The 13,456-nt window shown below is 37.8% G+C and overlaps 1 protein-coding gene across 2 annotated transcripts in view; it reads left to right on the top strand.

Moving 5' to 3' along the window:
• EDNRA (endothelin receptor type A) overlaps nucleotides 1-10,145 on the top strand; it is a 33,136-nt gene extending 22,991 nt beyond the window's left edge. For both annotated transcript variants that reach the window (XM_059470223.1, XM_059470224.1), the window contains exons 4-8: nucleotides 224-422; nucleotides 4,200-4,352; nucleotides 6,137-6,270; nucleotides 6,670-6,778; nucleotides 8,102-10,145. In XM_059470223.1, the coding sequence (XP_059326206.1) occupies nucleotides 224-422; nucleotides 4,200-4,352; nucleotides 6,137-6,270; nucleotides 6,670-6,778; nucleotides 8,102-8,242 (736 nt within the window). In that variant the 3' untranslated portion in view covers nucleotides 8,243-10,145. The remainder of the gene's footprint in view (nucleotides 1-223; nucleotides 423-4,199; nucleotides 4,353-6,136; nucleotides 6,271-6,669; nucleotides 6,779-8,101) is intronic.
• The last annotated feature ends 3,311 nt before the right edge of the window (nucleotides 10,146-13,456 follow it).

Genomic DNA, 13,456 nt, shown 5'->3' with positions numbered 1-13,456 from the left:
CCAAGCAGAACAGGAGCAGCTGGCTCTCTGCTCTCCAGCCCTCCATGTGCCCTGTTATGGCCCAGGTAAGTTGATAGCTGCCAGAGGCCCTGCAATAGGCAGAAAAAAACAAGTAATACAAGTCTCAGATGTCAGCTTTAGGAATTTACTTGCCATATGACACTGAACCATGAAGTTTTAAGAAGGAAACCACGGGCTGGAAAGTAACACGTGTCTCTTTCAGGTACAGAGCAGTTGCATCCTGGAGCCGTGTACAGGGGATTGGAATCCCCATGATCACTGCTATTGAAATTTTCTCCATTTGGCTTCTGTCCTTCATACTGGCCATCCCAGAAGCAATTGGCTTTGCTGTGGTACCTTTCAAATACAAGGATGCAAGTTATGTTACCTGCATGCTCAAACCTACAAATGATTTCATGTTGGTGAGTAACATCCTGTCTTCTCTTTTTTGGAACCCACAGTACGTGGGTTAGACAATTAAGATACCAGATGATAATAGAGTTTATTCATGCATTAAACTGCAAAATGTATTCTAATGTGTATTGGTGCAAAGAGGATCCTATGTTCACAGTGACTTTTCTCTGTGTTCAGCCAGAGAGATTAAATCGGGCTTTACTGCATTTTTATTTGTTTGCTACTGAAGATTCTTACTACAGACATTTCCAATTCACACCTGCTAAAAGTCAAGAGATGTATCAGGGTAGCCAGAGCCTTAAAAAGTTTTGAGTTTCAAGGTACAACACCTGTGAGCTTGTAAATGTCAAAACACGTGTTTTACCATGATTAGTCATCCTTCTGTATGCAGTAGTCAGCTCTCTTGGCACACAAAGAAAAGGGTGGGGCCATGCTACATGCATTAAAGTCAAATAAAAAATAATCCTTTAGTTTACAAGGAATCATGACTACAAAGCTGACAGTCCCACACCTCCAGCCAGGTGTTTGTGCAGTGTTAGCTGCCATTAGATACAGCAGCTCAGGAGCAAGAGGAGGGCCTGAGACACTCCAGGCTGCTTTGGCACGTTTCCCACCCCTCACCCTCTGTGCTCCTGCAGATTAACAGCTGTCAATACCCACATCAACTTCTGCAAAGCAGCTCAGGTGAGAAGTCACTACAAAATCAATAGATTACTGCATAGGGCCATAGTGGTTTTCCACATGGCCCTGCAATGAGAAAATATCTTAATTATTTTAAATTTCTGATTACAGTGAAAGGCCAGGTACCATTCATCCAGTAATTAAAGAGCAATATTCTGGTCTGTTGCAGAGAAGGCAGATAGCACCAGGTCTTCAGTCTTGAGAAAACCCAGCATTTTTTTCTGGACTAGAATTTTTCATAATAGAGTATAAGTTTCTTTTTTTGAATGTCTGGTGCTTCTCCTTTAATTGGACCAGAACATGACTTTGCTTAGAATTGGGAAGGATAATGTAAAGTGGAGCAAGGAATTTTAGAAAATAAAAAGTGTGGGTGATTACTTTTTCAGAGGAACACCCCCAACTGTGGTAGGGTTACACAGACTATAGGGATGGCCAAAAGAGCATGAAATAATTGAAAGAGAAGACAAAAGGAATTTCCTAATGGAAATAATTAATGCAGGTAAAGATGGAGTGGAATTTCCCAGAGTTTAATATATTTTTGTTTCTTGACTCCACAGCCTATATGACAGTAGAAACTGTAGTTAAAAGACTGTGATTTATGAATAACACACTGCAGCAAAATTCCCCTTCTCTAATAGCTGTTTTTCTCCTCAAATGTGCCTGGACAACTTTCACTTCCTTTTTCCCTAAGAAAAAGAACAGTTTTCCCTTTTCTCAAAACCATTATAGTTCAGGTCTTCCATAGACATGCTAACTCTAATGATTACTGTTCTGTTCCTAATGTTCTAAGTAGAATAGCTTGGTTTGTTTTCCTAGCAGGAAGTAGTAACTCTTACTGGCTCAGTATAATTCAGAAGTGCCAATCTTCCCACAGCAGTTTGATTTTTAAGGAAACAAACCGAGTTATTGTCCAAGTTTAGAGTAAATGTTGGATATGTCAGTCAAAATGGAGAGCTTTGTGTTTCAATGTGTTGCAAGCAAGTACAAACATGAGATTAAAGTGGAAATACCATTTTAACCTTAACTATAGTATTTACTACCACAAACACCACAATAAACAATTACTAAACTTCAGGAAGGATTTGTTATTAACTTCTGTTTTTAATAGGAGCTTTATTCATGTTTAAAGCTATCTTTTAAGGATTTAAAATATTCATGCTAGACCATGATTCCCAAGAGGCCAAGTGCACTAGGAAACTTGTTTAAAATGCACATTTCCTGTAGAAAACCAGTTCCATGTGGGTTTTCAAGACAAACAAAAGAATGTCTACTTCTCTTCAATCAACCCATTTTTGTGCATTGATGTAAGCTTTGTGAAACTCAGATTCCTCAATTAATCATTTACAGACATTTCAGAGTAGGTTTTGTAACTCCACGAGGCCAACTCCTCATCCAGAAGTGATGAATTGGTCAGGGCTGTGACACAGACCTTTCGTGTGTTTTCCTGACCAACAGGCAATGCTCATGGAGCCTGGAACACTTTTTGTAGGACACAAAGTTTTCCTTGCAAACATGGAATGGATTCACGTAGTACACATTTTGTTGTGCTGCCCAGCCAACATGATTCCAGGCTGACTTGAAAGAATTTGCCATGGAAAAGATAATTGTCTCCATGTATTTGTAATCCTGTGCTCTGCAGAAGGAGCAGTAATTACATTTGCCCTCAGTGCAAACTCCTCAAATATCAGGCATATTGTTTTCTGGTTTTCTGCTGGCAAAATCTTTGCTCCCAGAGGGGGAAATTCTGCCCCCAAGGAAAGTGCAGCTATGCAGGAGACTGCACCCCCTTCTCAGGGAGGAGAGGAGGCTAATGAGGAGGAGGAAACAAGTTAATCAACACAACACAGCGTCCCAGAGTGAGGTCGGATTGTGGCCCAGAAACCAGCAGCATAATCTAAACTAGCAAATTCTGCATGCAGCTGTGTTGGGGCAGAGGTAAAAAAATCAAAAGCATTCCCTTTTTCTTAGTAAATCAACTTCATAATGTAACTGAAGTAGATTTTTAAAGTAACATCATCAAACACCAGTATATGAATTGTATCGACTTTTTTTCATCTTTCGAAGTGTAGTGCTATTTGGTTTTAAATGTAAACAAAATGTCAAAAGTTTGAGTTTTTCAAACAAGAGTCATAAAATCCTCAGGCATAAGAATTTTGACATTTGGTGTGGGAACTGTGATGTTACGAGAGCACATCCTCTAAGAACAAACAAGCTGGAGGAAAGAGTGACACATCCCTTTTATACTAATAACCTAGACACAGGAAGTGTTTGAAATGCTATATTTCAGCACATAGTTTTGGCTGAGCATAACAGTTAAAAACCAAGATACAGTATTTTCTGAAGGCTGAAAACATGATCCTCTACAGAAAAGGGCTATTTTAAATGTTTTCTCAAATGTAGTATTTCCCACAATACAGAAATTTATTAACTTACAGCACTGCTTACATCACAGCTAATACTTAAAATTACATAGAGCAAAGTATTGCTATTCTATCAATACCTCACTGTCCCGTCACAAAAGGCAAATGGTGGAAATGGCAGTGAAGGGGTTAAAAGTAACTGTACCACTGGAAGCCATCCCTAAGCTTTGCACATATCAGACAAACACTTATGAAGTGGCTCCTATCTGCCCAGTACATAAGCAAACCAACTGCCAACCTTTTCACTGATAACAAAAGGTGATTAAACTTACAAGACATTTTGAATTTTCCTTTTTTGGCATCAGGACAGAAGCTTTAGAGGTAAATGGCATTTCCTGAGACAGGCTTTTAGTAAGATTCATTATCTCAGACTGACACTGTCTACATTTGGGCAGGTCTTTTTCATGCAGCTGTATTCCAGTTTTCATGAATTAATATAAATGTTCAGAAAGTACAACCAAAAACAATTAATTCCAACCCGAGACAGATTGCAACAAAGGTACAGGCAGGCTGTCTGTAAATGTTTATACTCCCACAATTCCTATTTTGATGTTGGTCAAAAAGAGATCAACAATAAGCAAACAGACAGATACCAGTGTAGCAGCTGTCAGGCTTTTCCAAGGCCTTTCTGCGGTATTTTGCATTCAATCATAAGAAAATATCTGCTCTCTTCCTTCTCTGCAGTTTTACAAAGATGCAAAGGATTGGTGGCTGTTTGGTTTCTATTTCTGCATGCCGCTGGCATGTACTGCCATCTTTTATACGCTAATGACTTGTGAAATGTTAAACAGAAGAAACAGCAACTTGAGAATTGCTCTCAGTGAACACCTGAAGCAGGTAAGTATATTAGAAACACTAATGCTTGAAAATATTGTTCTTCTCTCTGTGGGTTACATTAGAAATATTTCAAAGTACCTGAATACAGTAAAATACAGAAGTGGAAAGTGAGGATGTGGGTTATTTATGATGTTAAGGCATTCATTTAAACCTAGAACAAAAGACTAAATCTTTGTATAAGGAGGCATTGAAGACAGTATGCTCGGGAAACTAACCCTTTTCTTTCTTTTCTTGTTGTGCCCTGCTTCTCTTTAACTTCAAATCACTACTGGCTAAATGCTTTGAAATTTAACTACAAAGATTTGCCAAAAATGTTTCTTTTTCTTTATAAAGATAGGACTCCATGGATCCTCCCTCCTTTTGGCACTCTTTGATATGTAACTGTAGTTCCATATAAAAAGCAATTGGAGAATAACCTAGTTTAGAAAAGAGTGGATTTTGCTTCTCAGGGTTATTGCACTGTTGCAGTAGCACTGCTGTAGCTGCTTTGAAAAGAGCAACAGGAGAACAGAGCAAACAAATGATCACAGAACAAAGTCGCTCATGGAACCGCCGGGTCTCTTTGCTGGTTTGGCAGCGCTGGCTGATGTTTAACACTTAACTGAACTTTAAAAAAGAGTCTGGAGCTTTTCCCCTGCATTAATATCAGCCCTTCAAATTCCACTCTTTTAACTTCCATGTTCACAGATGTGAATCCCTAAAGCATCAGAGTGAGTTCTCACAGAGGTTCCTCCTCTGCTGCTTCATTCCAGATCAAGGCTGACTGGAAAATCCTCCCCTTGCGCAGATTCTCCACTTTTTTCCCTCATCAGGCCCTGGGACTGCAACACAGTGTGTTCTAGGGCCACACACAGGCTACTCCACCCAGTAGAACTAGAATGGTATGTACTAGGAGGAGGGGCAATCCACTGTCCTAAAATGCAGTGCCCACTAAGCTTCTCAGACTGGCTGCTGCGGCATGACGTTATGCCACAATTTAAAAATATTTATCTTTTTAACCCTCACCTTTTGCCCCCCTTCCTTCCTTCCCTCCCTCCTTCCTATGTACTTCTCCACATAAAAGTCTAATCACAAATATTTTAATATTTTGATAAAAGCTGCTATTATAAAAAAGAGGAAACTATAAAAGTCATATTCAAAGCCTAACAAGACTGTAATCACTATTTCACTTCAAGTTCTTTCATGACAGAGCCTAGCAGTCCTTGTCACTGTTATATTACATGGAATCCTTACCCCTTCATATGCTTCTCTTTATCAAACCCATGCCTACCAAACACCGCTGGTATGCATTGTCAAAAATCCCACGAAAACATCTGTAACTCTCTAGAGCCACATAAAAAACCCATTAAATTGCAATTATTTCCTAAGTATTAAAAGATTAAGTTGTTTTTCTGAAATTTCTGAAATGTTTGTAGAGGAACTACTTACCTGAGAATATCAAGATCTCGCAGTAAGGATCACATAGCAAAATCAAGATACTGGGCAGTATCCCGTTATAGAACACTATATCAGAGAGAATCCTACAATATTCCAGGAGTACCAATACCTGTGTGCCCAGCTGCCCCAGCCTCAGTGATGAGCAGGTTCTGTTGAGGATGGCCAGGATCAAGAACATGACAAACCCCATTAAAAAAGAGTAGTACATCAGGTAGTCTGAAAGCTTCATTTTGGGAAACTTTTTACAATTTATCTGTAGTACTGGCTTTTCTGCCAACATTACTAACTACAATCACCTGCTAGGATGCATTGGGCACTCAGTATACACTCTTATCTCCTTTATCTAGCGCCGAGAAGTTGCCAAGACAGTTTTCTGTTTAGTTGTGATTTTTGCTCTTTGCTGGTTCCCTCTCCATCTGAGCCGGATTTTGAAGAAAATGGTATACAATGAAAGAGATCCCAGCAGATGTGAACTGCTCAGGTACTTCATTTTCTATGTCAATACTTTGTACTGAAAAATATAATGCTATATGCTTAGAATTTCTATGAGGAAAGTCACTGTGCAATGCAACTGTGGTGTTTATTAATTTTAAGCTGCACCCATTTTCAGCAGCTTCAGTTTTAATGGGGTAGCATAATCTCAACAAATGTTGTTTATCATTATTTCAGTAACTTTGCTCTAGATTTTCTGAACATCTGTGAGACAGGTTATTAACATATGTGAGATAGGTTATTATAGACATGGCATGGTGGAAGATTAGATTGAGGGAGTTAAGTAAGAGAGAATGAGTTTTTGTGGCAGAAGAGGCTGTAACCACAAGGAAAACAGATGCTTCTGTATCATTTGAACTGTTTAAAAGTTTGTCTTCCTCTTTCCTAGTTTCTTGCTGCCCTTGGATTACATCAGCATCAACCTGGCAACCATGAACTCTTGTATAAACCCCATAGCTCTGTATTTTGTGAGCAAGAAGTTTAAAAACTGTTTCCAGGTAAGCTTCTCTTGATAAGATTTTATGTCCAGTTTACTCACTGTATTGAACCACTTGGCTGTTATCTATTTTTAACAGCTGGGAGAAGAGGCTTGCAAAGGAATGAAAGAATACAAATTGTCTGGTTGAGCAGCTAGCAGTTCAGTTCACATAGCACATCTACCAAGATGAAGCAATCCACTTCATCTGAAATATTAAACCAATAAATAAGTTTGACATAGTCCTCATGTGTGTAAACTGAGACAGACATGCTCTTGTAAATACTATTTATCTGCACGTGACATGCACATGGAATAGAATTTGCTTGACAACAATTTTCCACTCTTGATGACACCAAGCTGCTTGTAATAAACAATCTCATTAACGATTGAAATTTTCAGGCTTGAACACCAAATCAGGCACCTGAGTTGACTTTGGCAGTCAAATATGCGTTATGTCTTCTACCTGCTTTTTCCAGTTCCTACACATGCAAATATATTTTAAGGCCAAAATAATTTCCTCATGACAATGTGCTTCTGCAAGTCCCTGTCCACCTATTAAAGGCAACAACAGAAAGCAAAAAAAAAAAAAAAAAGAGTAAAGAAATTAATGAAATGGAAGACTGAAATAGCTTTATCTGCAATGAAAACCAAAGGATGACAGGACTGTACCACTAAACTTTAAGTCTGAGAACAGGCAGAATCCAAACTACTGAGAAAAAAGTGAAGAATTGTTACACTTAGGGAAGGAATACCTGTTTGTCTGTAGCCTGCTCAGATTTACAAAATATTTTAAGGGAGCATTTTCACATGATAAGTAAGAAATCAGCTTCTATTCCTAACTGTGCAAGATGTTCACCTCAGTATGTTTACTGAACCTTTCCCAAAATAATTTTGTCTTTTTCTAAGATGTGAGAAGAGACCTACGTCATGGTCTGGGGAATTTTTCTTTTTTTTCTCTTCCATGCTAAGCAGCATGCTGATCCCTAAGTTTGTCAAGTACAATGATAAAGAAGGGGAAAACCCAATCAACCCAGCACCTAACAATATGTATTGAATTCTGTAAGTTCTCAATCTCTTTACCTTAGTGAAACAAATTTCCCTTTTCACACTGTGAAAGTTTTTTGTAAATAAGAGGCACAGGGCTGGGTCTAATTTGCTGCACTTGTGATGTTCAATCACAGCAATTTTTTATGTTCCAGGATAAAAATTTCCCTGAATATAGCTAGCACTCCCTTCAGCTAGAATCTGTTATCTGTCATTTCTGAATGAAAAATATGGCTGGCAATCTGCATAGAACTGAGAGATTTGTTTAAACATTTATTTATTTATTATTCATTTTCAGTCATGTCTTTGCTGTTGCTGCTCCCAGTCTAAGAGTTTGGTGACTTCAGTGCCCATGAATGGAACGAGCATTCAGTGGAAAAACCAAGAACTAAACAATCACAATACAGACCGAAGCAGCCATAAAGACAGCATAAACTGAAAATTAAGGACTCTCACACCATTTCAGAATGAAACAGGAAAATAAAAGTCACTACAAAGCTATTACAACAGGAAGCCCAGTGACTGTTTCATAATGAATTCAGACATGTGCACCATTGTACCTAATTCTAGAGGTGACTGAGTAGATGGAGTGAGTGTAGCTGTGATGTCCTGTGAACTGAGATCCACTGGATGGTAATTCTGCCTCTGAAAAGGACATTGATGTGATTATGACACAAAAAACTGGCTTGAACTATACAGGTGGTTTTGTTCTTCTGAAGCAGGCAGGAACTGCCCAGGGTCTGTGACTGGTACAATGCAATCTTTATACCTGATTGTCACCTCGAATTAATCACTCTGGAACTTTTGAGAAGATATCAAAATGGAATCTATCTGTGACTATATTTTCTCTCTGCCCATTTGTCTTTTAAGTTCTATTTCTGTGGTGGATAAAGTCCATGCACCAGTTTGTTTTGCATGTTGTTGTTGTTGTTGTTGCTGTTTTTCAGGTTTATGTTAGAAAATGTTTTGGTCCACACCAGCATTCTGCCTATGTTACAATGGATTAGGACATTAGCTGGGCAGTTCACATTTGTAGCACTTCAGTATTCAAATATAGGAAGAGACCATTTAAACAGCATCAACATTTGGCACTTAAGCACAGATTAATACCAAAAAAAGAGGTATTAATAATACAGTACTATACAGTGTTATTTATTCTAATGCTCTGTACAAAATAAACAGTCTGTATCAGCAAAAAGAATGGAAGATGCTCACAGATGGGCACCTTACAATGTGTTTTTATTAACCTGACGTTAATTCTTAAACTATATGAACCTTTTAATCTATTTAGACTATAGCTGCATTAAATCTAAGCTGAGGGTCAGTGGAACATAGTGATACCTTATTAAAGCTGTCCACAGCATTCTGAGAATATGGTTATTATCAGAGCAGCTGCGCACTCTGTTTTCACATTTTGAACATGATGTTACAGTCAGAATGAATGTGGAAATGTGGAAGTCCGTAAGAGTTGGATGTGCAGAAGGATATTTTGTGCCTTATTTCTTACAGAGTTCTGTCTTACACAACACTCAAAGATTTTAATGGGGTTTAATAGGTTATCAGCATTGTTAACCATACTAATGCTATTAAAAATATATAGAAGCTATTGCTTGCATATATGTAAACTGATGGTTTCCTTATTATTTCCATCCATTAAGGCTACACGGCAAGAGATTTCAGTTTGCCTATAAAAATTTTTAATAGGTAGCCTTTCATTAAATGGTAGAACTCAATAGTGTGGTGTCATCTATAATATGTTTCATGTACAAACCTGTTAGGCAATTTATAGCATCTTTTGTGCTAAGGTAAGAAGCAGTAATCAAAATTCCACAAATTTTTAAACATCCGTTTCCTCTCCAGTGAAACATGGAATCCTGCATAGTTCTATTTAAGAGGTCAAAATGCTAGTGCCTACAGTGACTTCTGCTGCACAAGTTTCCCCAATGTTTACATTCACACAAATCTTCTGAAGTATATTTAAAAAAAGGTTCTTTAAATTGGTTTGTGTATTTTTTGTGTGCTTTTGTCTCCGTGACATATATGCCTGTATAAATACATATAAATCTATGTTCATATGTTATAAACCTAAATACAGTCTTCTGACAGTGCTCTGTGGTAGAGCCTAAGAGCATGGTATGGAATGAGACTTGGCTGAATTTTACTTAGAACATTTCATCCTCAAACTGTATCAGAAATCATAGTAAATGAATGACAATGCTCTCCTTTGAGAAAACTGAGTTACTGAATCTCTTTACATCCTGAAATCTTCCCTGCTGCTTTGACTGAATGTATTGAGGTGGTGATAAAGGTAAACAGAAAAAATACATGAGGAATGGATTTAAGTTGTGAATTGCTCCTCCTTTATTTCAAGGCACGAGAAAGTTTTGTGTGCATTCCTCTTTTCTGCTATTTACCTGATGGCTAGATGAACAAAAAAATTTCATGCACCTTCAGACCAGTAATGTGATTGCTCAGAGACAATGCTTCTACCTGTCTACAAAAGACAGTAAGCAATTGAGACAATCTAGGTCAGTTTAGTGTTTTTCTACCAAAAAGCCCCATCTACCTGCAAAAGTTTCAGACTGTGAAATGGGTCACTTCTATGCTTTACAAGCACTGATGCAAACTGTGAGTCATGAAAATTTAAAATTTTTCCTTCCAGGATTAACATTTCCAACATCTATTGCCTTAAACCCAAGAGCTTGCTCCGTTATGTGGCAGAGATACACGACACACAAAGCATCCTTCAAACCACCTCAGCCTAGATGGAAAAACTAATTTCCTACTCCTCATAATGCTGACTGACCTAAGCAGCAGCATAAAAAAATACAAAACTTTTTAACTAATGAAAAGAAGAGGGTAAATTATCTAAAAGAAGAGAGAGGTACTTTTTAGAACCCTTTAGAATTATTTTAGTGATCTTACTTAGTGATCAGAGCCTGCAAAAACTAACTGGTGACCCTCATTCCATTTCCCCAGCCTGTGGAAGAACAGAGAAAGTTTAAATAACAGTGAAAGTGAGGTCCTGGGAGGTCTCATACTCTTTTTTGCCATGTTTGCTTTTTTGTATTTTTACTGGTGGCTGCTGCTCCCACTCACAAACCAGTTGTAAGAACAAAGGGTGCTGTGATGTGGCAGCAGCAGAGATGAGGGGAAAATGCTTCTGAAAAACTTCCCAAGGTACTTTTTTAATTCTCTCCTCTTCTTCACACTGAGAATGGTAAATATTCCTCCTGGTACAGTATCTACCCTCAATTCTGAAAAAAGCTGACTTTCCAAAAGGGCCAACAAAAGTATTCTACAATTCTGGTGTCACATAGAAGCTGCTTTCTCTTTTACATCAGCACAACTTTCCACAAGAATCCTTCCATTCTCTTCTTATTTTATAGACATTTTTAATCCTGCTGTTTGCATCAATCTCAACTGAACTAAGCCTAGCTTTTCTCTGCAGATAACAGGGTCTAATTCACAAGCTTCAGATGAACTTCATAAACTTTTTGTCTGTTCATCACAATCAAAATCCATTTAACTGTCACATTCATCTTTTTTTTTGTGGACTTCAGAATTCCCAACTTTTGTCAGACGACTCAGTGTAAGGTTTCATTGACAGTCTCACTTCTTAACTTAGTTTTAGAATACAGCTGTTCTCTTTGTTTTCAATATGCTTTTTTTTTTCAAACTCCCTCACTAAACATTTCCTCTTTGGTATATTTTATACTTATTTACTTCAAGGAGACAGCATACATGGGTTTTTCACTTATATCTATGTCTGCATTTATTTATTTACATATCAAACTCTGTGCTTCAGACATGATCTAGCCAGCTCCTGTGCATTAAAAAAGTACATCATAAATCTCACCTGACAAAACTATTAGCTTGGTTCTAAGAAAAGATACCTATGCTACCCTCATGTCTAAATATGTTTGGTTTTGATTTGACTACAGTCAGTTTCAGGTGTTTACCTGTCTGTACCTCCATCCTTCCAAACCCACTATCAACCCCCCTGTGCAATTTCAATAAATTTTACAGAACAGAGTTATCATCCTTAAGAAGCTACAGAGAATTTCACCAGAACTGCAGGACGGCAGGAAGAACAAAATTCTACTCGTGCTCTATGCAGAAAATTTCTGAAATATAGTTTGTGCACAACAACAAATTCACTTGATAGAAAGATGTTACAAACATTACAGATGTAGAAAAAGCCTTGATCAGAACATGCAACTTGTAAGACATCTGAGAATCAAACCACAACCCACACATTCTTGGAAGCCAGTATTTGTAAGCTCCATTGCTCATGGAATTACTTGCTGCTTCTTTTTATTCTATATTTTATTTTTATATGCCTCTCTTTCATCAGTTACATATTTACTGCAATCTTGTTACCGTATAATTTGACTCTGTGCAGCCTTATGGGTTTCAGTGTGTGAGAAGACATGGTACAAATTCAAATTCTGCTGCATTTGTATGAAGAGATGCCTGCTTAAATATCCCTGAGGCAAAGCACACACTTTCATTAGAAGAAACGCCGGGACAGCGTGCTAACATTGCCTTGCAAATTTCTTTCATACAATCAATGCTGCTAAGCATTGCCTCAACAAAGTATTCCTAATTTACACTCCTCACTATTTCAAAGACTAAATAAAGGCAATTCTCCTAAATCAGAGTAAAAGAAGACATAAAATATAAAAAGTTCACAGACCAGAAACAGCTCTCACGTTGCATAGGGAAAAAAAAAGATACCAAATCCAGGCATGTTTAAAATGTGGCTCCAAAAGAAATACAGCTTATCATGAGTCCAAGTGTGGGAAAGGAAGATATGAACTAAATAAAAAAATGTAGGTCATCTCCAGTTTCTCTAAAGGAATATGAAATTAATTGACCTCTACTATCTCATCTAGAATCACTTTTCCCCTGTACAAACACTACTCTTCTGAACTGAGCTGACACTTGAGTCACAGTCTTGCAGTCCTGTTACTTACAGTAGCTTATTATTACAACAAAAAAGCTCAACAGAGTGTTACAACTGGTAAGGAAAAAACCCCAAACCAATCTGAACTTCAGGAGCACTCTGCCCACATTTCTGTTGAGTAACTGAGTGTCTGCCAACTGCTCTGAAATTAATGATTTGGTGCATCTCAGAATAAGGCCTTTACTTCAATCTCACTGTCTTAGTCCTTGGGAGCAAATAGATTGAGAAGTTGCTGAATCAAGCATCCAGAACAATTAATGAGAAGCATTTCCAAGCTCTCCAAGAGAACACACCTCCTGCAACATGTTTTAACCAGAGGGGAAGATGAGAAATCCATCATTGCACCACCGTACTATTCCATAGCCACTTTTCATATTTATTGAAATGTCTGTGTCTCAAGATTTTTTTGCCTTTCCCCCTCTAAAATTGTTGTACAGTGGTCTCTTTCGTATTGCCTCTGAATAAAGTATACACTTCGATTAGCTTTCTTTCCAGTGTTAATGAAGCATTCATCTCCAGATATATATACACAGTATATTCCAATACAGAAGCAAAATTGAAAGAGTACTCTTGGGACAAATGATTACAGCTCAGTACTACTAGTGGAAAACACATTGCTTTCTTAATAGATAAAAAAGAAAGCATACCACTTTTGCTAATTCAGGAAAGAGCAGTGTTTACAAG

This window comes from Ammospiza nelsoni, chromosome 4 (genome assembly GCF_027579445.1).
Source record: "Ammospiza nelsoni isolate bAmmNel1 chromosome 4, bAmmNel1.pri, whole genome shotgun sequence".
In the NCBI taxonomy this organism is placed as follows: domain Eukaryota; kingdom Metazoa; phylum Chordata; class Aves; order Passeriformes; family Passerellidae; genus Ammospiza; species Ammospiza nelsoni.
The sequence above is the reverse complement of the archived record's forward strand: the minus strand, read 5'-3'. Positions and strand labels throughout refer to the sequence as shown.